General features: G+C 40.2%; 1 protein-coding gene across 1 annotated transcript; it reads right to left on the bottom strand.

Moving 5' to 3' along the window:
• Positions 1-217: 217 nt before the first annotated feature.
• limk2 (LIM domain kinase 2) lies at positions 218-17952 on the bottom strand. Its single transcript, XM_062381984.1, has 16 exons — positions 17694-17952; positions 17359-17455; positions 11260-11395; positions 6910-7019; positions 6471-6656; positions 6115-6220; positions 5117-5331; positions 4820-5006; positions 4643-4729; positions 4248-4379; positions 3686-3742; positions 3157-3222; positions 2647-2821; positions 2496-2551; positions 2065-2222; positions 218-1476 (listed from the first exon to the last, which is right to left on the bottom strand). The coding sequence occupies exons 1-16, from the start codon at positions 17707-17709 to the stop codon at positions 1263-1265; spliced, it is 1998 nt and encodes a 665-aa protein (XP_062237968.1). The 5' UTR covers positions 17710-17952; the 3' UTR covers positions 218-1262.
• Positions 17953-23135: the final 5183 nt, after the last annotated feature.

Consider the following 23135-nt stretch of genomic DNA (forward strand, 5'->3'; position numbering starts at 1 on the left):
TTATCTATTAATTTGTCAAAATCAGAACTGGGTCATAAATGAATCAATTGAAAATATAATTTCAGTTGGTCCTGTGAGCTTGTGAATTACAGATGCTCTGCAGTTTGCTTTTTAATGTTGACACAGATCCAAAAATGATTTAACTGTGGTAGTTTTGACAGAAGATGATTTTTCAGTTTTTGTGAAATGCAAAACACCAAGAAAAATAACAATTGGCAACTTTCTTAAGGTTTATTTATGAAACACTAAAGTGATATAAATAATAGTGGTTACATCAGGTCGTAAGTACCTTGCATGATGAGACCAAAAAGGCAAAAACGTTCCATTGTTGACGAAATGTCTAAAAATCTAGAATTACCGTTAGAAAAAGACATCCAAATAATGGCATATATACAAATTATACACATTGCTTAAGGAAAAAAAAATCCAGTTTTCTGTACAAGTACACATTTCATGGTTACGTCTAACAATCATTAATAAAAGCTCTTCTGTTCCAGAGGAGCTTCTGCCCTATTTCATCATGGGTTTGATAAAAACATGTCAAAATCTAAATGCTGTTCTTACATCATTCTAAGAAAGGTTCATTAAAATCATTAGAATACGAAAGAAACTTGTAACCATTTCGTCAAAACAAAAACAAAAATCAGTTGTGCTAAGTTGTGCCCATAGTCATCTTGTGCCAAACCTCAGTGTGATGAAACTATTCTGGATCAGTGTTTTGTTTGTTTTGACTGCTGCCTACAGTCACTCCGGTTTTCATTGAGCCCTGCCCTGACATGTTGATCAGATAAATCGTAACAGCTTTATGTTGTCTTTGCTGCTGCGGAGGTGAAGGGAGTTATTTTATTGGCGAGGAATGATCTGGCAAACAACAAGTTCCCAAGCAGAAAAACAAAACTGCAGTAACACAAGGACTCCTTGTTAATTTCCACCTTACAAAATGACCACCTTACTGCTCGTCCTGTGTCGGAGATAGGGTCACTTGTATTTAGTCTTTATACACAGTAAACAAGAAGCACAACCCTGCGTGTGTTGAATGGGACTGAGAGGGGTTAAATAATAGAATCAGTAACTAACACTCTTTTTGAAATGCATCTTTCCGCTCACACTGCAGTTAAACTCCCACGCGGGGAGAAAATTGGCCCAGCTACCTCAGGTTATCCAGTTCCGAAATGGCCCAGGTTCAATTCAGTTTTCCTCTTTTTCACATCCACAGTATTAGTGCAGCATTTCAGAGGGGTTAAACGAGGGAGACACAGGTTCTAGGTGCCGTTGTCTGTCACGCTGGAAGATTCTGGAGAAGCAGCTGTCGGGGTTGACTGTTGATCTGTGCTCGGCGAGGGAGAGCTGTCTTTAGGCCAGTAGAGTTGACTCAGGCTTTGATGCACTTCCTCAAGTTCGGCTTGCGCGGGGATCCCGAGCTCCTGGTTGAAGGACATTGCACCGAACCAGTCCTCCAACTTCTGGAAAGGTGGACTGAGGGAGGAGGAAACAGAGAGGAGGGCACAGAGGGATTTGAGGTTAAAACCAGACTGACAAGGTTGAGCGAAAACATGAGGGAGGAAGGAATCTGGCAGCAGAGGCGTGAACTTGTCAGGCAGACAGACAGGCAGACAGGCAGGCAGACAGAAAAAGAGAGCAAGCACCAGAAAAGAAAACCTGCCCTTCAACTGATGTGACATATTCCACATAAGTAGACATTCTTACTATTGTTAAAGTTGGACTGCTGCTTGTATGATGTCAAAAAGAGCATCAACAGATCATTTTTCATTGTCTACTTTGCTGTGAACTGACCCTGAATCTCTAGAGGAGCAGATACTATGTTTACATGGTACATTTTTAAATCAATTTAAATATAATAAAGAATGCAATTTGAATGGGACAATAGTGGAGGATTTTAAGCCCTAATCTACACCAAAATTATATTAAGTTATTTGCAGACCTGATCCTTTAACACGTTTGATGAAAATATGTTTACTAGTTTTTGCTGTTTGTTTAATTCCTGCTAACAACCTCACTAACTAACAGACATGAGGGGAAGCTTTGGCAGCAGCTGGGGCTCACCGGTTTTCTGGTGTGAGGTCACAGCAGGCCGCAGCCAGTGGGAAGAAGGCTAGTGGGCAGTCATCAGGGAGGAACTTCTCCACAAACTTGCCAACATTCAGGCCAAAGTCCAGCGTCCGGGGGAGGCACTCGGGGTCTGCATAGACTTTTCCAATGATCTGGATCATAAGACAGAGGAGGAAGAAAGTGTCAATCAATTAACAGATGCAGTTTGTAAATAGCAGGGTGGATCGACCCAAACATGAGCACATCAGCTACCGTGGAGTCTAATTTATGTGATGTCCTGTTCTTTTCTAAAATATATAGTTTCACTCTAGATCTGTAGCTACTTAAAACTTGCTAAGTGTTGAGTTGCCTTCCAAACAAGCACTGCACAGTTACAGGCTCTGTTATCAGATCAGATAATCTACGTTAAAGCAGCATGTTCTCACCTCACAAAGCACAATTCCAAAGGAGAAAATGTCCACCTTCTCGTCGTAGCGTTTACCTGAGACAAACAAAAAGTAAAGATGATTAAATACACTTTTTAATCCTCTGTAATCATCCTCAAGTTGGTTTATATGTTTTCTGTAAGCAGCTCACCATTCAGCATCTCTGGGGCCATCCAGTACGGGTTTCCCACAACAGTGTACCGCTTCTTTCTGTCACTACGCCTGAAAATCCTCTTTTTATTGGACGTTTTTTCAGATGGGGGCTTTACTTTGTCCTCGACGATGAGACGAGAGAGTCCAAAGTCGGCAACGACCACTGTGTTGTCCTGTTGAAAGATAGACAAACGTGTTTATGGTTCTGTCTCAGCTCAATCTGAAGTAAAGAGCCACCTTAGTATAAAAATTTAATTTTGATGAGAAAAAAATTGATAAATGACTGATAGGAGTGAATCAGTTTCTTGTGGAATCATTATTAGAATTAACTTTGAGGCTCTGTTAGTATCTGTTTATATAACATAACTTTGGCTTGTGTTCACATATACATTTTACAATTATATTTATTGACACAAGTGTCTCGACAAATCACAGGAATAGAAAACTTTTTAAAAATCGTTCCCAGCTCGTATTCTTACTGTTAATTGTTACACCATGTGTCACTTACCAGTTTAACCAGGCAGTTGTGAGAGTTGAGGTCTCTGTGTATTATGCTCATTGAGTGAAGGTAGGACTGAAACACAGAGAAAAGTCAATGAGGGTAAAACTCAAACACAAGCAAAAAATATATACTTTCATAAAGTAAAAGTTATCAACATATCCATGAATGCAATGGATGACTTCTTTAGTTTGGTCCTGGAGCGCAATCTCAGAAAGTTTTACAATGCCTTAGCATGCATTTTAAAACTCTACAGCAGTGCCTCCATAAACTGTTTGCATATGAATACTTAATATAAATCCATGTCCACTTAAGAATGACCATAACATAACACCCATTCAAATCTAGGAGTCGTTTTAAGTGGCCTTTTACGAACAAAGTATTGCATCATTTACTATCCCAGTAGTCATCTGCCATTCCTCATTTCGATCTCAGAACAACTTGTGATGGTTCTTTAGCTCTAAAGCACAACTACACATATTTAAACGGCTGAAAATAGCAACTGAAGATTTCATGTCTTTGCAAAAAGCCAACTCACCATTCCAGAGGCGATGCTCTTTGCAAAGCTCACCCTCTGCTTCCATGTAAATGGGTCCTGTAAGTTAAGAATAAAAAAAATCATGAATTAATGAGAGGTGAATTGAATGTTGCTCAGAGATTATTCATAACATTGGTAAAAACAAAAGGATATTTACCGAGGTAAAGTCAGGGAAGCAGTGGTCAGTATTAACAGTAGTTAAAATTTACAAAATTTAAAATGTCCCTGTATGACATTCTTTAAAGGACATTACATGTAAAAAAGACAAAATACACTTGTGCCTCGTGCTGAGCTGAAGTGTTTCCTACAAACAGTCGGCAGTGGGAGAAGGGGAGCACAGCTCTTTTAACTTCACCTGGGAACACTTTCTACAACTTATCTCATTCCACATCGTAGCCAGTTGACTCGCCTGCCAGCCCACAATAAGCCGTGAGGCCTCTATCGGTGTGGAGTTTACTTCAGGTCAGCCCTCCTACACTTCTGTGGCCACTGAAGTGTTTTTTGTGCTCCAATGTGGAAGAGGAGAGGAAGCGACATAAGTGAATAAACTAGTTTAACTCACAGTGTCTCTGATGGAATCCTTCAGGGTGCCTCCCTCGATAAACTCAGTTATCAAATTGAGCCTCTTGTCCTTGTAGAGCACGCCGATGAACTTCAATACGTGTGGGTGATCGAGGCTCCGCATTACTTTGACCTGGAGATCAGTCGAATGACAGAAAGAAAGTCATTCAACATTATGATTGCCTGTAGATTACCCCTGTGAAATTGAATTCATTAGGAAAAGCATTAAATGCAATAGAAATCAGGCTGATGTTTCCTCACGGGACTGTGACGTATAACACAAAAATAACAAGGTACAAAGAGGTCACTGTTGGAACATGTGGTGTGCTTTCAGTTATGAGGGAAATAAATCACAGCTCCTTCCAGAGCCAGAGGATCCGGCTACAGATTACCAACCTCCTTCAGGAACGTCTTCTGCGTCTCCTCATCACAGCGGAGCAGCTCCTTCATCACCATCACCTCTCCTGTGGCTTTATGAGTCACCTGTTGGTGGCACAAAACCAGTCATGACTTTAACCCAACTGAACAAAAAGAAAGTCCAAGGATAAGAGGCAATTTGAGATGAAGGCTGACCTTGATGGCCTGTCCGAAGAAACCTCTTCCTAAGATCTCTCCGTGGATGAGGTCACATGGGCGGAAGATGCGATGAGAGCAGCTATTGTATGATCTCAAGGACTCAGAGCGACTGATGTCCCGAGCAATAAATGACATCTCCTTGGGAGAATTTGGTCCGGGTGACTTGCATATGCTGTTGCTCCTCCTGGAGTAGAGAAAAGTGCGATAAAAAAAATTACATAGACTTGTGTCTTCTTCTTCACTGACTCATTATGTAAGCTCTATTTTTTGGCACCTTATTTAGGCCCAACATACCTCAAAGATCTCCTTTTCAGCGTGCCTTCATCAACTACATCTGTTCTCTCCAGGACTGCATCAGAAGGTGAGGACAGACGCATGCGTGTGGTGGCGGGGACTCCCAGTTGGTTTGTGGGTGATCCCAGTCTGAGGCGATCCATACGCTGCCTGACTGGGTCATACTCGATAAGCAGCTGCAGAGTTTGACTGGTGCGATGGATAAGATCGTCAACCTATACAGACAAGGAGATTTACTTCCCAAGAATATGTGGTGCAACAAAGGTTTAGCTATGTCCACAGACGATGCTTCAAAAATATGGACGTTACGGCAAATGTTAAAACTGCATTTCACACACATGACCTAGATCAGCACAGTTAGTAACCAATTCAGTACCTGACCAAAAGGGAAATATGTTCATTATGTCTCCTTCTTTAATGCTGATGAGACATGGCCATAAAATTGTTTTTGTCAAATATTATGATGTAACAGAGAAATTGAGCTTTGACCTTTTGGAAAACAATGTTATGTTTTGTCAAATTATATTACATTTGTACGAGTTCTGGCCAAAAAGGTGATGTCTGAGATCACAGTGAATCAAGTTATCAGGCAGTCCTAATTGAACATCATGACCTGAATGCAGCCAATCAAATTTAATTTCACTGAACTCTTTTGAGATGGGATGAAAGATTGAAATACTTTGTTGTGAAAACCGGACAGGTGGGAATTTTAAAACAAAACAAAAATCTCAGCAGTGAACTATGACTGCGTTGGAATGCATGTCACTCTGTGAGGGTGAGGTTGTGGGAAAAAGTCTTTAAGAGCAGTCACTCCACATACCATCCCACCCAGCTCAGGTATGCATAAATGATGGAGGAATGTGAGGAACATATGTTGTATGTGAACATAGCTTTGCAAATCGCACTCAACTAATTGAGTTGCACCTTAATGAGAACAGCAATTAGCGTAATTGGAAGAGCTTCAGATCACACAGGGATGTACTGAGGTTGGAACCCACCTCCTCCTCCAATAACGTCCCGACCGGAACGCCATTGATCTCCAGGATCCTGTCTCCAACATGGATGGCATTTCGGACCTCTGGACTAATAAGCATCCCTCTGACCCTGGAGCAAAAACAAAGTACCAACACTGGTATGTGAGTTTTAGCATTGTAGAATGATGTACTAATTTGATGTCAGCAGACGAGGGACAGCTTGCATGATCAATAACTACCTTTTTTAAGCATTGGAAGTTAAACACGCAATAGGGCTCTGCTGTGTATCAAGCCTATAATCAGTCTTACGTCAAAGCATTACTCATGTATCTCCACACGAAACAGGCACAGAGATCAGCCCTCTAACATGTGACACTCACTCTTTGACTATAACGCTCGCCAAACCGTTGACGTCCCTCAGCACTGAGACGGAGAAGCCCCTCTTGCCGTTGGCTGCGGAGGGCATGGAGATTAGTGTCACAGTGTGGGGCAGGGAGTCGAGCACCGAGTCATGTGAACGCTTCTCCAACATGGGTGTGAGGACAACCTGCTTGTAGCACTTTCCACTGCAAACAACAGGAGAGAGAGGGAATGGTTACATGTGAGGGCATGTACTCGCCGTTCAGTTACAGTAGGAAGAACAGTGTTGTGTAAGGACGAACAATTATTGATGGCTATGAACATTTAGGCGGAACATTAGCTTGAAGACATCGTTGTTGCTACTCTTCATCTACATCTTTGAAAAATAAACTGAAAAATACACATGTCTTGCATGAGTGAGATCTTTGAGTGAGGTACAGAGCTGCGCAGGTGACTTACCAGAAGAGTTTTGATCGCTCCACTAAGGCGTAGGTGTCCCGGTCTTCAATCACCACCGTGCACCTCAAACATACGAAGCACTCTGGGTGATACTTGTGTTCTCCGGCCACCTGGAAATACAAATAAACTAATCTTCACAGTGCAAAGCACAAAGGGGTGATGTGGTGAGGCTGCTCTCCTGCTGCGCTGTGCTTTGCTCTTCAGAGTCGAGTGTGTTGTGGTGCGTGCTTGTTTTCTGCCCTCCTCCCACTGTGAGCGGTGACACAGCCACAACACCTGCTTAGCTCTCAGTCTGTCTGGAATCTGCTATGATGTCACCTCTGCCTGACGTTCTCGCTCTCAGCAATCAATCAATGTGCTTCAAGTCTCCTCTACATCTCCTGATTTTCCCTTTCTGCAGTTTGTCACACTTGCATGTCATCAGGCTTCTTTCCTCTGCTTCTCACGCAAGATGAGATCATATATCCGGCCTCCAGCAAGCAGGTGATATAACTTACAAACACCTGAACATGAAAAACTTTGAGTTCAGGTTCTATCATGAAAATAAAGAAACACAAAATAAGTATTTTTGAACGTGGTTCGGTGGAAAATCTAGTTACTCGCCTGAATGATGTGTAGATTACCTCAGGATGCTGTTTCCCACTTTGGTAATACATACCAATAGTTCAGTTTTTTATATTTAAGATACTATATTATCTGACAAAGAGAGATCACGTATAAAAAAACTAAATGTGTGCGAGTAGAATCCAGAAATTGTTATAATAAGCAGTAGTTTGAGACTTTTACTGTGTAATCACTTTTCAAAGAGTCAGACTCTGATAATTATTTTTGCAATAGAAGATATATCAAACAGTAAGATTACTCTCTTTGCTCAACTGTTAGCAATCAAACTGATCAAAAATAATCATGATTGCATCCCAAAAACTTTTGCGAATCTATGCCAGTAAACTTAGGAGGGGTGTGGAGGCAATTTAAACAGTCTCAGACTTTGAAACTTCCCTCTCTGTACTATACAGTTATCTAATAGAAAACTATTCTAGCAGTTTTAACACATTTTACAGAACAGGTAAATATACAATAAATATAGTGTGTCTACGACGTCAAAATCAGGTGTTTCTTTAATAATGCAACTGCCAATTATGGATGACAAAGAAAAAGCAAGATTTTGCTTATTTCACAAATATAGTGGTTGTTTTTTTCTCTTAATTTTCTCAAAAGCTCTTAAGATAGATATGTTTATTTATACCAAACACATGCACAGACATGCACACACACTCATGCAATGGTAGGTAAATGTATCCTCTGCATTTAACCCATCTGGTGCAGGACACACAGAGCAGTGAGCAGCCATGTACAGCGCCCGGGGAGCAGATGTTGGGGGAGAAAGGTGCCTTGATCAGGGGCACTAGACAGGGTAGGGAGAATCCTCTTGGATTTTTGGACAGATCACCAGTGTTCGTTTAAATGTTTTCCAGCTGTGGGCAGCTACTCCATCTTTTGTGCATCATTGTTGGAGAATAGGTGCAAAAATCAAGGGTCGAATAAAAATACATAAAAACAAAAACTACTTTTGTTGTGGGTATTACTTAAATCTTTCCCTCTTTGGGTATCAATACATGATGCTCAATATTCTTACAGAATCCCAGTTACAAACAAGTGTTTAGAAGGATTTTTTCCCACAGCTGTGAGTCAGTGAGTCAAAGCTGGGGAAGGCTTCCCCGCTGCTATGGTGAGATTAAGGTGACGTCAGCCAAATCATTGTGACACCTCAGGAGAGTCTGTCTGTTATTCTGATTCCATGCCTAGAACAGAACAACCACCAACAACCACAGTCACAACCTGCCCCAGGCTCAAACAGCAAGACAGAGCTACAAAAACAAAGTTAAACAGGACTCATTTTGAAGAGGCAGAGATTGAACCAGGACAGCAAAACTAAGAACATCAATTATAAGACAAGTTCATCGAAAGCAGTTGCTTTCATACATTTGAGTGTATGTGTTTGTTCCCCCTGACAAGTAAGGAGACCTGGTCACTCAAAATTGTCACAGTTGACTGTAAAGGGACGAGTACTGTTTCTCACCTAAAAGTTGTAAAAAAGTGGTAATAACGGCAGAGGAAAGAGACCATTAAGTCGGAAAAGTAAAACTTGAAATTTGAAAACTTTTAAGCAAAGTTACCAAAGCAATCAGTGGACATTTTTTTGCAAGGAAACAATCGTGGTCACATGTTGGATCCTCATTTCTGGCGAGTGCACGACAGCCTTGGTAATCACGCACTATGCCAGTGAGTACACTGTGTACTCAGAGTACTATCTGTGAGTGCAGTGACTGATGTGTCCAATCTGAGACACAACAAGTATCTCAAAATACAACAACCATCTTCAGTGAACCAATGTACTGAAAAAACCTGGACAAACATAATACTGTTGTGGACTTGAGCGCCTAACAAGAAGCAGCAGTTCTGCATGACCCTCCTCTGCTGATGCACCACAATGATTCTCTTTCTGGCTGAGATACTGCTATGCCAGTTCTCTGCCAAAAACACTTGGCTTCACAGGCTGATGGAGCTGGATGCCAATACTAAATAGAAGAGTCCATTATGTGTGTTGCTTGGTGGCAAAAAGAAAAAACTTCAGTCTGGCTCCATGTTAGACAAGTGACCCCAGTTGTGACCAGCAAGAGCTGCTGCCACCTGAATATCATGTTTCAATTTGTAGAGGCTACAATCAAAGATGGCTGCCAGTGGATTAATTGATGTTTACCATTAGTGGTTATTTAAAGCCTTCTTGACTTGCACAAAAACTACTCTTCTAAACTTGGGGGAAGAAAGCATTGTGGGTCAGGCAAGAACACCATACTTTTTGTGCATTTGTATTACTTGCTAGATAAGGCACATTCTTATATTTTCATTTGTTTTTTTTTATAGTCCATGTGGGTCTGAAGGCATAGCCAATCTTTGTAAAATGAATAGTTAAGTTTGCTATGTACTAAATAGACTGTTCAGTTCGTTGGAACTTTACAAGGACAAAAGTGAGGTGATGGAAATGAGGTAAAACATAAAAGCTGGTATTTATTCTATAGCTAGACTATAAATTCTGCTGAACTGTGGCCACAGTTGGCAGGTAGTGGATGTTCAACAATGGCATACCACAAGCAGGACTAGAGAGGAGTCATAAAATTGACTGAGCTGACAAAGTAAAGTCAGTTGGTTAATATCTAGCTAAAGTTTGTAACATTAGCCAGTGAGCTAATGGGCAAAAGTGAGCAGTTTGACTGTTTTTCAATTAAGCTTTTATTTTGTAGAGTGAAGAATGTGTTATGTCCTCATGCTCTTACAACAGGTCTCTGAGCGCCCATCAGCACAGACACATAATATGAGTAATAGACTGGATAATAAACCACCGCACCACAGACAACTCAACATGAAGAGCTCCTAAAAACATGTTTGAGTCTTCCCACCAGATCCTCAGTGCTGGAGGAAGTGAGCTGTGGAGAGCGTCAGTACAGACTGGGAACAGTGAGGGGCCTCAAAGAGGGAAACCAATTCATAAGTGAGGTCTAAGGTTAAATGTGCTATGTTAAACTGCAGCCTATGTAAAGTATCAGTCAGCTGTAACTGCTGTTTTTTTAACGTCTGTTAGTATTAATGTGGAGCAGCAGAGAGAATTTGGTACACACACAGAGCACTCACACGCTCTGTGGCGCTCTGGTATTATTTAAGTACAGGGGGGGGGGACTGTTAGCAGTTTTTATGTGAGTCATTACAAGGCAGACTGAGAAACATTGCAATGACATGTAGCAACAGTGATCTAATCGTCTTAATCCAGTGTTGGATTTAGGGCTGGGAATTAAAATATCAATAATTATCGCAAAATATTTTTCAATAAACGCTCAAAATATACCGGTATATTGCTTAAGCATTGTATGAGCACAGTGAGAAGGAAGAACACATGATGGTTTTAATGTTCTACTTCTTTTTCAATCTCAGCTCATTTAAGACTTTAAAACCACAACCTTCACTCAGCGGCTAAAATCAGTCTTTAAATTTAAGAGATTATAAGGATGTTTGTGAGATAATTATAGATATTGAATAAAATATTTTTTTTTTCTCGATATCATTTTTTGCCAAATTGCAAAAGCTGATGTCTTTTTTCTACAAGCCCCAGCCCAAGTTTATAGCTTTAAATTTCTGTTACAAATATATAATCTTCAAGCTACAAAAGAACAATGAACTGGATGACTGAGAAAGAGGTTCATAAGATTTGGTGTTTAACCATGCAAAGAATAGCCCTGCCTCAATAATTTCTTGCCGATGAGTAACAGCATTGAAAAGTGGGAGCAGCAGACGTACCATGGCAGGTCCAGTCATGAGCAGAGAGCAGCCATGGCAGAGCTCTCCAAACTTCTCCCAGTAGTGTTTGCGACAGTACAGTTTTCCATCCTTCTCGTAGTACCAGTTAGTCAGGTGGTCACAGCACACGGAGCATCTGTGAGGACAAAAAAAAAAACAGAGCTGGTCAAGTACAGGAACAGGGGAGAAAGAAGAGATGAAGGCTTTCACAGGGTTTTTTAAACTTAAACACATCTTTGAGAAGACGGTGGGAACAAAAAGAAAAACTGACATAATACTTCAAATCCTTTGATGACTTCAAAAGGTGCGGGTGACGCCTAAAAGATTCTCATGAAGCAATAATTCTACTGCTATCATAATAAAGCCTCTGTGTCAGACGCTCATTCTGTCTTCTACTGGTTTAGATGATTCTCTTATATATAAACTATGAAAGTATATTGATCAATTGTAATCTATGAATCTTTCATCAAGTTGCCAGAGATAAACAATATTACCTTCAAATATCTATTGTCATTAAATTAAATAAATCAAAGAAAAGTGCCTCATTAGATCACATTAGAGAAGCTTTGACAAGGAACTGTTGAATGTTGTACTTTAACTAAATGTTAAATACCCACTTTAAAATGAGCACATTTGTTATATTAATTTATTATTTTGCAAAAACATAATTAAGAGGCTTGTTTCCATAGTATTATGAACAGAATCAGGGACAGCTGAAAGCAGTACAAACAAAGAGAATGAAAAATCCAGAGAAGTATTTGCAGTTTGTTAAAAGTTAAGCATCAGAACCATCATACAAAGTAGGTGAAACTCATTCCTCATATTCCATGCATCATGTTCCAGGGAACCATGTGGAATTATGAAAGATAGAGATCACAAAGATACTATCAATGTTATGAGATACATGTTCAACTTAAGGTTGGATGGGGTAGGAGGGGACATTTGCTGGAGGCAACGTCACAATCACAACAACATGTACTTTTCTGTGTGCTTGACAATGTGTAAATACCTTGTTCGTTTGAGTTGCTGCCGGCTCTTGATACTAAGTGTGCGGTGAGGTATAACAAGAGCAGATGGCATAAGTGTTGTTCCACTTATTAGCCTCAGTAAATGACCAATAAGCAGACCAAAATACTAATTGATTTAATAATACTTATTTAATTAGCAAAATAAGTTCCTTTCTGGCACCTTAAGAAGGTGCAAATTAAGTCCTCATATGGTTCTTTATTGGGCAGATTTTACTGTTAATGATAAGGCTTTCCATCAACCTTGTGGTCAAAGGTGCAAAAAACATTAACAATATCCCAAGTTAAGTTAAGTCAGAAACCTGAATTACATGGTATCCTACACTTACTCTCAATTCAGCAAATACAACAATTACAAAATGAAATAATTTCAAACTAATTCCCCTTTGAATTCCAATAATACCACTCCGACTGCAGACTGATCCAAGCTGTCACCTGAGAGAATACTTTGTAAATTAAGGCAACTTTTATGGCTGCATCTTTGGGACAGGATGTCCAGAGTGAGGATTGTTGAAGTTGCCAGCAGACAGGGAAGCACCTGCAGGCTACGAGTGTTCCTCAAACAAGCTGCACTGGTTATGCAAAATTGTGGCAGCAGGTTCGACTGCCAGAATACAATCAAGGATGAGCCACTCCGACAGAGATTAGGTTACTGAAATGTCTGCAGCCTAGATTATATTTTAAAGCCGCTGCTGCCATTCAGAGTTTGCAAATGCTCAGACTGTGTATCAAGCCTTTTTTGTTTTCACCTTGGTTTCGAGGTAATTTGAGGAAAGTTGCGGGAGCCCTCAGATTGAGGCGATGAAGTGCAGGCAAACAAATTATAATGAATAATATGTGTCACTACTGTTTGGACATGGTTTTGTCATTGAATAGGAATGCAACACAGTCCCTGTGTCTTTTAACTTCATCTTAACACAGAGGTTGAGTTTAGGATGGACTACAGCAACTGACACTTCGTGGTTAACAGCTATTTTCAATTCACAGATATAATTTAATCAAACGTGACTGTGAGAGCTCTGCTGATGCTTTTGCCATTTTGGAAAATACTCTGAAGGATCAAGTTCAATGTCTGTGATGATATCAAGAATATCACGTTTACCTCTTACACAACCAATGTGCATGATGAAATGACATGTTAGACATATTATTTTGAGAGGTAATCGGATTTTAATGCATTTCTAATCTTTCGTTGAATTGCTGGCAGCCGCCTTCAGCAGAGCCTCATGCATCACGTTGCTTTCTGCACTGCAGGTATAGTTGATCCAGGGTTATTGACTTTGGCAAAGAGTCCAGATATTTCAAAGTTTTCTGGCATAACTTAAAAAGGAGAGAAGATCACATGTCTGTGAGTGAGTCTTTGAGTGTGGGGGGAAACAGGCAGGGTGATTTTTCACTCTTTAACATCAAGTGGCATCTTTGGCAATGGACTTATGACAAATATGTGAAAAGACAAACAATGAGTCCTGCCTGATTCATCACATATGCAGAGATAAAATATTTCATGAGTGATGGTAGCTGACTGTGCTGCTGTGGCCACAGCTGCACTTAAAGCCAAACCTCTGATAAAATGTTTGTTTGAGGATACACTTAAGCTTTTAAACATTTATAAAAGTACCCTAGACATTTTAATCATTTGTACAGTATAGCCCAGTAACCGAACCCAGTAACTGATATTATTTTAACACAGACATTGGCTTGAAAGCTAACAAGACATTTCATTTCATTCAATGCAGTGGTATCCGCCGATTTGCAAAATCCAGATATCAGAACATCTCTGTTGTACTGAGTATCTTAATCTCAGTCTCAATCTCAGGGGTGCAGGTGTATTGGCTATTTTAACAAGGTTGGTGCTGGATGGGTAAATAACTGCATTGGTCTAAAATTTTAAAGACACAAGCGATCCACACCATATATAAGATCAGACTCAGTATGTTTTGAGTGATTTAGAGGCCGTGTTGGAATTACGTAGTTTATCCAGCTGGTAGCACTGGAATGTATTGTTTCAACAGTGACAATTCCTACTCCACAAATAACGTAAACTGGTCACAATTATTTTATAGGCCAATTTTAGGAGATCTTGATAAAAATAATAAATGATGTTGGTTTAACTCTCAAAAATGATCACCGTTAAAAACCCAGCATTAGTTTAGCTACACCATACAAATGTACTGATGGGGAAGTATCAGTATTGTCTGGTAGGAAGAGAAATAAAAGTGAAAAGTGCAGCATTTCATCTCATGCGTCATACATGACTATCAGTATCTTTCCAGGTGTGGCACGAAAAACAACTTCCACCGTGTCCGCCTTGTGCTGAACAAAAAGCATTCCTGGACCAAACCAGCTAATAAACTATAATTATTGTCCATTATGTCCCTATAGTATGTCCAGATAAAGTGATGCAGAGCTGCTTATAAAAACACCTGACTTCATTCTTTGCACGCTGGTGAATGGGGGGCGGGCACGCTACACTCAGGTGGTTCTTCAATGAACAAAACAATGGTCCTGCCTGCACAAACACTACAAAGTAAACATTACTCATTTCCTTAAATCCACATTCCAGCAGGAGTGTATTCTTCTGTAGGACCATGAAGTAGAGATAGTTTGTAGTGGCCTTGAAGAACCGCAGGGTGAGTATTTTACTTTCAGTGAGAGCTTATCTCAGGGTGTTTGACTGTTGTGTTCCCAGTGTTCTTCACAACAACCTCTTTTCAAGAGCCACAATTATTTCCTCATTCATATAACAGTTCTGTTGATCAGTTAATAGTTCTAGCACAATATTTCACTTATTATGGTCTAGAATGCACAGGTCGTAAGAGGTGTCACTGTAGACCGTCTCTCTTGTCTCATTCTATAAATACAATGCCATCAAGTTAGGTCAAAAAGAGAGCAAAATCAAGCTTCTACAAATGTATCTAATTTTGTAATATTGGTGTCCTTTCGTTTCTGTGGATATTAATGTTCTCATATTTCCAATATATCTGGAATCTAATAATTCCCTGCAGAGAAATGAATTGAGGGAATAGATACTAGGTACTAAATATCACCTGATCCAGTATTGTAGAAAACAATATGACATACAATACTGTTTTTATGGCTAAGTTCTATTAGGATATCTGCAGCTGTGCACACCCCCAGTGAAATCCAACATGGGAACCTCTAACTTTGTTTGTCAGTGTCTGACACAGTCTGCTCACCCGTCTGAATCGTCGTCTAGGAATGCAGAACATGGCGGAGTCGAGCGTGCTGTTACCTATAGGAATCATCAACACTGCCAGGAACACTACTGGAACAAGAGTGACCTCAGCTTGTAAGAATGCTACACAAGGTGGAGGTACATGGACCCCTGAGTGGCAGCATGTGGACAATGGACAATAGCAACACTTCTGAGGGTACTGCAATAACAAGGACATTTTATTTTCACTGTGGTATTTCTTTAAAGACCTCAGGGACTCAGCTTTTTAGGCAAAATAATTGCCTTGCAAAAAATGCAAGCTGTGTTTAGAGCGTCACAGCTTATAATAAAAAAAGGAATTTGAACTCCCTGAATGTCTAACTCAGGCACAGGTATTAGCAATGGGATCCCATATGCATGGAAAACATATAATATCTGCAAGATTTTCGGGGAGTCACTGAGGAAGGGAGAGGATCAAGACTGAGTATCGCAGTGACCGCAGAAACTCTGCCTCTGAGGTGATTCGAGGAGCCGTATGCGTTTCAGAAGAGACAGTGCAGGAAAAGAGTGAAATCCAAGGTTATGTAAGGACACTGCTACTGGCGTAAAACCCAGAGAGAGATCTATTTCAGCTGTCAGAAACAGGCAACATAGTCAGCGTTAGTTTTTCTCTATTCTTTGGGCTTTCTGCAGGAAACCCTTAAGAGCCAAACTCCTGTCAAAAAGAAGATTTTTTTGGGAAATAACTCAAAAGTGTGTGCGCTCTTAGAAAAGAACCGGTGCTCCAGTATGCTGGATTCGGTTTCAGACACTCAGTTCTTACTCATCTAATTTATGATATTAGTGTCTAGGGATTGGCATGGTGACTATTGGGCACACTTTTTTATTCCCTTCACAAAGTTATGTTTTTGTCTGCATTTATTTGTCTGTTGTTAGAAGGATTACACAATAACTACTGAACAAATTACCAGGGAAATGCAGTGGAAGGATGTGGTATGGGTTGGGTTGGGCCGAATTCAATACATTTTGTTGACAATCCAGGGAATTAAGATCACTTTATTTACCATTTCCAGATGAATTCCAACATTTTCGTCACTTGATGGGAAACAATTAGGCTCATTTAGGGGCCTGATAGTGTGAGCAATTTGTTGCAGACCCAAATAAAAAAAATCTGTGTCTAGTTAGTTTACCTTTGGATTTATAAGGGGACTGTTGTGTCCTGGTAGAGGTACATGCTCTAATGGGTGTGATTCTAGTTATTAATACAGATGTGGTCCTGCAGTCAGGTCAACCCTCACAGACAGCTTGATCAAAAAGTGTTATCAGCTAAACCATCTTATCTAACATTACATTAAAGTACTGATGACCAAAGAGAAACCCATGAGTGTTATATCATGTTGGAATCCAGCCACAGGTTAACTGCCCTCCCCACACAGACATATCTCAGTGTGGGGGCCTGAGAAAAGCAGAGAGCGCACATCAGCTCCACCGGGGCAATCATTAAGCCTCAGAGCTGAGGGTCAAAGTCCCGAGGGTCAGGACCAATTCACTGAACAATCTTTTCTCTGGAAACTATACCCGTCTCCACGCAGAGGGCCTGTGAAGCAGTGACAGTGCAGGAATGACACCCTACCTGGTGCATACTGCGCAGGGAGCCTCTAACACAATGATGAATTGTTTTAAAAAAGAGAAAACACAACCCATGTTCAGGCTACAGGGTCGAAGCTTCTGGGATCCTCCACCAGGGCCATTTGTAGGTACACACGACTGTTCGTAAATCACAATTGTATCCATGTCCATGCAAAGGGTTTGCCCTCATCTTTCTATGAAAACACGTCGGTGATCAGCCGGACAGAAGGTGTAGTGTACGTGCAGGCGTGAATCAGGGCAGACACTTACTGAAAGCAGGCGTTGTGCCAGATGTCCTGGAGCACTTTCATGTGAAATGAGTCCTGGATTTTTCCTCCACAGCCCACACACAAACCATTATCCGTACCTGCGGACAGAACAACAAGAACACACGGTCTCTGATTAAACCCGGAGAAGAACCACAAGGTTAAATCACGGTTAAAACAGGAGCCAGTGGTAAAACTGAGGGAAAGCGGGGAAACAACGACAGGTATGCTGTAGCCTGCGTAGTAAAGTCACGGCGTTTAAAAAACACAAAGAATACAACATCCCACTCCGCAAAACAACGTAATGCCCCCCTACCCCCTTGTAAAGTGGCTCCTCACCTTCTGGCCCCTCCATCTACTTTCTGAGTGTCGTCGATTTTCAGATATCGTCTGTAGCTTCTCGTACTGAGGCAGGAGAGCTGCGACAAGGCTTCATTCCTCTCCGTTGTTCGACCGAGACTCACACACTCCCGACAGGAGACCGGAGGAGCAGAGCAAGCACAGAAAGGAGTTAAAAGGCTCCGCAGCGGAGGAGCACTGGACGGAGGTGCTCTCTGTGCTATGAAAGCCTGAACTGACGTAATGCTCTCCGCACATTCCTGTACGGAGAGCGGGAGGGATCAGAGCAGCACCTGGAAACAGGAGAGGAGCGAAGTCTGCGCCCGAAGCGACAGGGAATAACAGCAGCGCCATCTACTGTCGAGGCGACCACTCTGCTGCTGCCGCTGCTGCTGCTTCTCCTTCTTGTTTTCCTTTTCTCTCGTTCATCTTCTTCTCATTTTTCCTTCTTCATCTTCATCTGCTGTAAATTTTTACATCTTCTCCTTCTTAATTTCTCCCGTTTCTTTTTCTCCTTTTCCATCTACTCTTCTCCTTAATTAGGGCCTTTTGTAAGGAAATTGTAAGGATTATTTATTAATTTTTTCAGGCAAATTAATTAGCTTTTTGTTATTAAACATTTTTTTTTTAATTTTTAATTTACTAAAAAAAAGGAATGCGCAGTATTACTTTAATTTAATTTCTTCTTCTTCCTCTTCTTCTTCCTCTTCCTCTTCCCCTTCTTCTTCTTCTTCTTCTTAAAATAAAGGAACATGAGATTATATAAAGGGAGCTAAAAATGAACGATTGTATAGGCCTTTGCTGTTTCATGATGGACTTTAACTTTGGGCATTTTTGTGTTGTTTTTTTTTTAAAACAATCAAATTCAAATACTTCTTAGTGGGTTGGGACAGGAGGGACACCTGGCAGAAATTGTGTTTTTCTCCATTTTCCCAAAACTGTGGTATCACTTAGCAATCGACTTTATCAGCAACAGCAGTTCATCGTGTAAACACCAGCATTTTTTTGGTCTCAAAAGCCAATTTATTATCAGCCTGTGACTTTCTTCATACTGAAGGTTTTCATCTGTTAATGGAAAAGCAAAAGTATGGTATAGGTTTAATAAAAAACATATGTTATTAACACATGTCTACTTTTGGTCAATGAAGTTTTCCATTATTTTCTTGTTTCATACTCAGTAAAACAGTCTCTTCTTCTTCTTCTTCTTCTTCTTTTTTTAGGTTGCACACTTCCACCCCATATTTCTTCAGCTTCTCCTTTCTTCTCTGGGGTTTTTCCCTATAGCTTTCATTTCTCCCACTATTTGCTTTATTTGATAAAGATGGCGATCTTTTCCTCCCTCATCCCATTGTATTCTCCAGTCAGTCATGATGCTACACCTAATTACTGCTTTAGCTTCCGCTTTACTGAAAGCTACTACCATAACTCTCTCAAGGTTTAACCATTGTTTAGCGAGTAAATTATTTCATTGGGATCCACATTTACCTGAGTTAGTACAGTAGTTTGTGTGTGATGTAGTCTGAATAGTGTGTCCTATATTTCATACAGTATATCTGGTCTGCTGTGGCATGACATGGACTGTAGTGACACCAATGTCGATAGTGAATCTGAACATACTATAACTGTTTTAATCTTGTTTTGCTCTGTCCACTGTAATACCATAGATATTGCCAACATTTCGACTGTATATACTATCAGGTGATCTGGTGTTCTTTCCTTATAATCTATATTTATGTTAAATGGGATAACAAAATGCAAACCCATTCTTTCCATTCTTTGGCTCCTTTGATCCATCTGTAACCTAATCTGTTTTGCCATTTTACTTGCTGCCCAAACATAACACTCTATCTTGCTTTCCCCCTTTCACAGCATGGTCTAAGGTCCCTCGCAGTTGGGAAATGTTCTTCCTCATGTCCTTGCAGGTTTTTTGAGTAATTTAATATTAGTTTTTTTGACCTAATATTCAACCGCATTTCACCCATCTCCACAAGTGCAAACAATGTCCAGGACACTGGGTAATTGATTTATAACGTTTTAAGCTCTTGTCCATTTGCGACCAAAATCCTTGCATTCCATTGTAATATTAAAACAATGTTTTATCCAACCCCTGCTTGCCTCTTGGCTTGCCTGTGCACTGAGATCCTTTCTCACCTCCTCCCATGGCAGGTGATTCATGTTCAGAAGATTTGCAGCTGCTTTTACTATTGTTTGTATTCTCTATGTTTTGGATTAGGTTTCCATTGGAGCATGTATGAGTCCTGCTATAAAAGTGATTTTTCAAAGTAAAATCCAACATTTTCACTGTGGAATAGATCATTTCAGGATTCTTCAAAGTACTGTAAAAACACTTTGCTTAATAAGTTCAGAGAGAGACTGATATACCTTTGTTCAGGACCTCCCTGTCTACCTACATACGGGAATATCAACGATTTGTACTGAATATATTTGGAGATTTTTCAAAGTAAAATCCAACATTTTCACTGTTTACAATTTTTCAAAGTAAAGTCCAACATTTTCACTGTGGAATAGATCATTTCATTATATTTTTTATTTGTCACATCCTCAAGGTCAGACCTGAGTTTAATCAGCATCATCGACTTTGCAACAAGGTAACAGTCCTTTTGAGAACTTTCTTCATATACTTCCTTCGGGGACTAATTTCAGCATCACCTTTGGTTCGTTTTTCAGTGCAAGAGATTTTCTCACCACGACCACCTCTCGCTCTCTCAGGTGATGCCTCAGCCTTACTTGTGATAGCAGATGAGTCGTATCTTCCTTTTACCCCTACTACACAAGTTTTATTGCCCTTTGAGTTGCATCCTGTCGATGGGCGAACTCGTCTTCTCCCAGGGGCCGATGGCATGTCGGGATTGGAGACACACAGGAAAGTGCTTCATGGTCATGAAAGGATGTCAAAGAGCTTCGCTGGGATCGATTCTTTTTTTTTGCATCGAGATGCAGCTTCTTTTTTAGGAGGCTTAAAGGCCTGCGTGTCCTCATTTAAAGCAACACCTGGGCGAGTCAACACAATGTCATTGAGACTGGCAAACTGGCAATCCATGGTCTAATTCAGAGGAAGTCCCAGCATGGCTCCAGGGGCCTTGAAACCATTAATCTGGAAATTATGTCCAGTTTCCAATTCGGACACCCGAGTAGACATGCCAAAATCGATCAGCTTCACCTTTGAGGGCTGTCGCTGTTGATCCATCAACATTATATTGTTGGGCTTGATGTCTGCATGTACCATATTTAGGATCTTCAGGGCAGTCAGAGACACCAACAGCTGCTTTGTGATCGCTTGAATCTCAGACAGAGGCCGCCCCTTGCCCCCGGACATTCCAGTCCAATCAAACAAAGTCTTATCCAGCTTTTCACATTCCAGAAGTATTTGTTCACCGTGTGTGTGATGCCCATTGAACCTGACCAAGTTATTCTTGTCTTGACCGATCTCCCGGAGTACTTTAAGAATGTCCAGTTCCTTTTGGCCATCTACTTTCGATACAATCTTCAGAGCCACAATATTCTTAGTGTCCATTTTTAAGCACTGTTGCACTATTCCAAAAGCCCCAGAGCCCAGTGTGTCCAGTATCAAGAATGCATTGGATAAAGCTGGCATATGAAGAAGTTTGACGTCCTCAAGTTTTTTCTTGTCATCCATTATTAGTATAGCCATTTTAGAGAGTTTATTGGCGGGTGCCAACTAACATCAAATAGTATTAATGCAATGTACTACATTCTAAGCTAGAAGGTGGCCACTACCTGCCTAATAAATCAAATGCTATTTTAGGTTGCAAAGACTTTTCTACGATATAAACAATTACATAAGGACATCCTAAAGAATAAACCCTTTATAAATGTCAACTGTTGTTTTTCTAAAGATCAGTTTAACAGAGTTTCAAGACTTGTCTATGATCTAAGGCAGTGGTTCTAAACCTTTTTTTCAGTCATGTACCCCCTTTGAAAAAAGAGTAACCCCTAACCAGCGCAAAGCATCTTTGGTTGAAAAAAAGATGTAAAACACTGTTCTGTGCCGTTAGTGTCTGATTTATTAAACTTTGTAACTAGAAACATTCAAATTACAACTTCATCAAAGTGCATAACATTTCTCATTTTTCTCTTTTGAACAATTGGAAATAAAAAGATTTCAAAATAACCTGAAACTACTGGTTTACTTTGAAAGCCTCCTGTTGGTTTGGTTTCAGACCGGTTTATTTTTGAATTGTTTGTCCCTCATGAAGTTGTCCTTTATCAGTACTATTGGTGATAGGCTTTGTTGATAAATAACATGGTTAACAGCAGGCTTGTTGTCATGGAGGGGTTCTCCCTGATGAATGCAAGTGCCACCCTGGAGGAGGTTTTATCCCAGATGTTGTTTTATATTAATTATACATCATATCTATGAAGGTAAAGCATAACTTAACCATCAATTAACAATGAATAAGCAAAATTATGCAAAAGACCTTCAAATGTACAACTGATATTCAACATCTTGTCCTATATTCTAAATGAAGCCAATAATCAAACCTTATAATATCTTTGCACACTGTGTCTGTCTCATCAGAGTGTGGCACTGATCTTACAGAACCAAGCTTCTACATACACGCCCACAGACTCTGACGCAACAGGGACGTGTGCGCAGGGACTCCAATGATTGGTCGAAGAAGCTGACCAATCAGTGGCCACAGGCAGATGTCTCAGTGTTATGAATGAAACAGTGCCATAGTAATATGACACCAGCAGATTTACAGCTAAACTGCCTGTCTAGAGTAAAACACACAACATTGATGTGCATTGAAACCTCAGACTTTTACCGTGGATGTGATTGGATCCAGCAAAATTAGTCCTGTTTTTAAGGACTTCCCCCAGAAGGGGATATGCTTATTTATAGTCTGTGGTTGCAATTCTGCTGAGACTCATTATAGAACCTACAGAGCATCGCCAACAACAACAGAGTCTATAGAAACCACGCTGCATTTCAAAATAAAATCACAAAACTCTTATATTGAAAGCGTTAATTTTCTCTGCCCACATAAGAGCTTTTATCATTTTTAGTCTCACTTCACTTCATGTTAAGGTGAGGTTAAAGTACAAGGTTTACTGCAAACCTTTAACTTTCATTGTGATAGATTAACTTGGCTAAATTGTAAGACTAGGGCAGGGGTTGACAACCTTTGCTATCAAAGGAGCCATTTCGACCCCTTTTCCCCAAACTAAAATTTGTCTGGAGCCGCAAAATATAGTTGAACACATCTTATAAAGTTTTATATATAGTCATACTATATATACATATAAAGGCTATAGTTTTTTTGCATTTATGAAATTATAGAACGACAATAAAGAAAACTGTTGAAACTTTATTGCTATTTTTTAGTGTTACAAAAAAGAAAAACACCAAACTCCTATGAAGAGGAGACCCTAGACGTAATAGGGTGTGATGCATAT

This window comes from Platichthys flesus, chromosome 3, assembly GCF_949316205.1.
Source record: "Platichthys flesus chromosome 3, fPlaFle2.1, whole genome shotgun sequence".
Lineage (NCBI taxonomy): Eukaryota > Metazoa > Chordata > Actinopteri > Pleuronectiformes > Pleuronectidae > Platichthys > Platichthys flesus.

Coding starts and splice junctions, on each gene's coding strand:
- limk2 (XM_062381984.1), bottom strand. Junction 3,223..3,685: donor AGAGCATCGCCTCTGGAATG/GTGAGTTGGCTT, acceptor TCTGTGTTTCAG/TCCTACCTTCACTCAATGAG. Junction 2,822..3,156: donor ACAACTGCCTGGTTAAACTG/GTAAGTGACACA, acceptor ATCTTTCAACAG/GACAACACAGTGGTCGTTGC.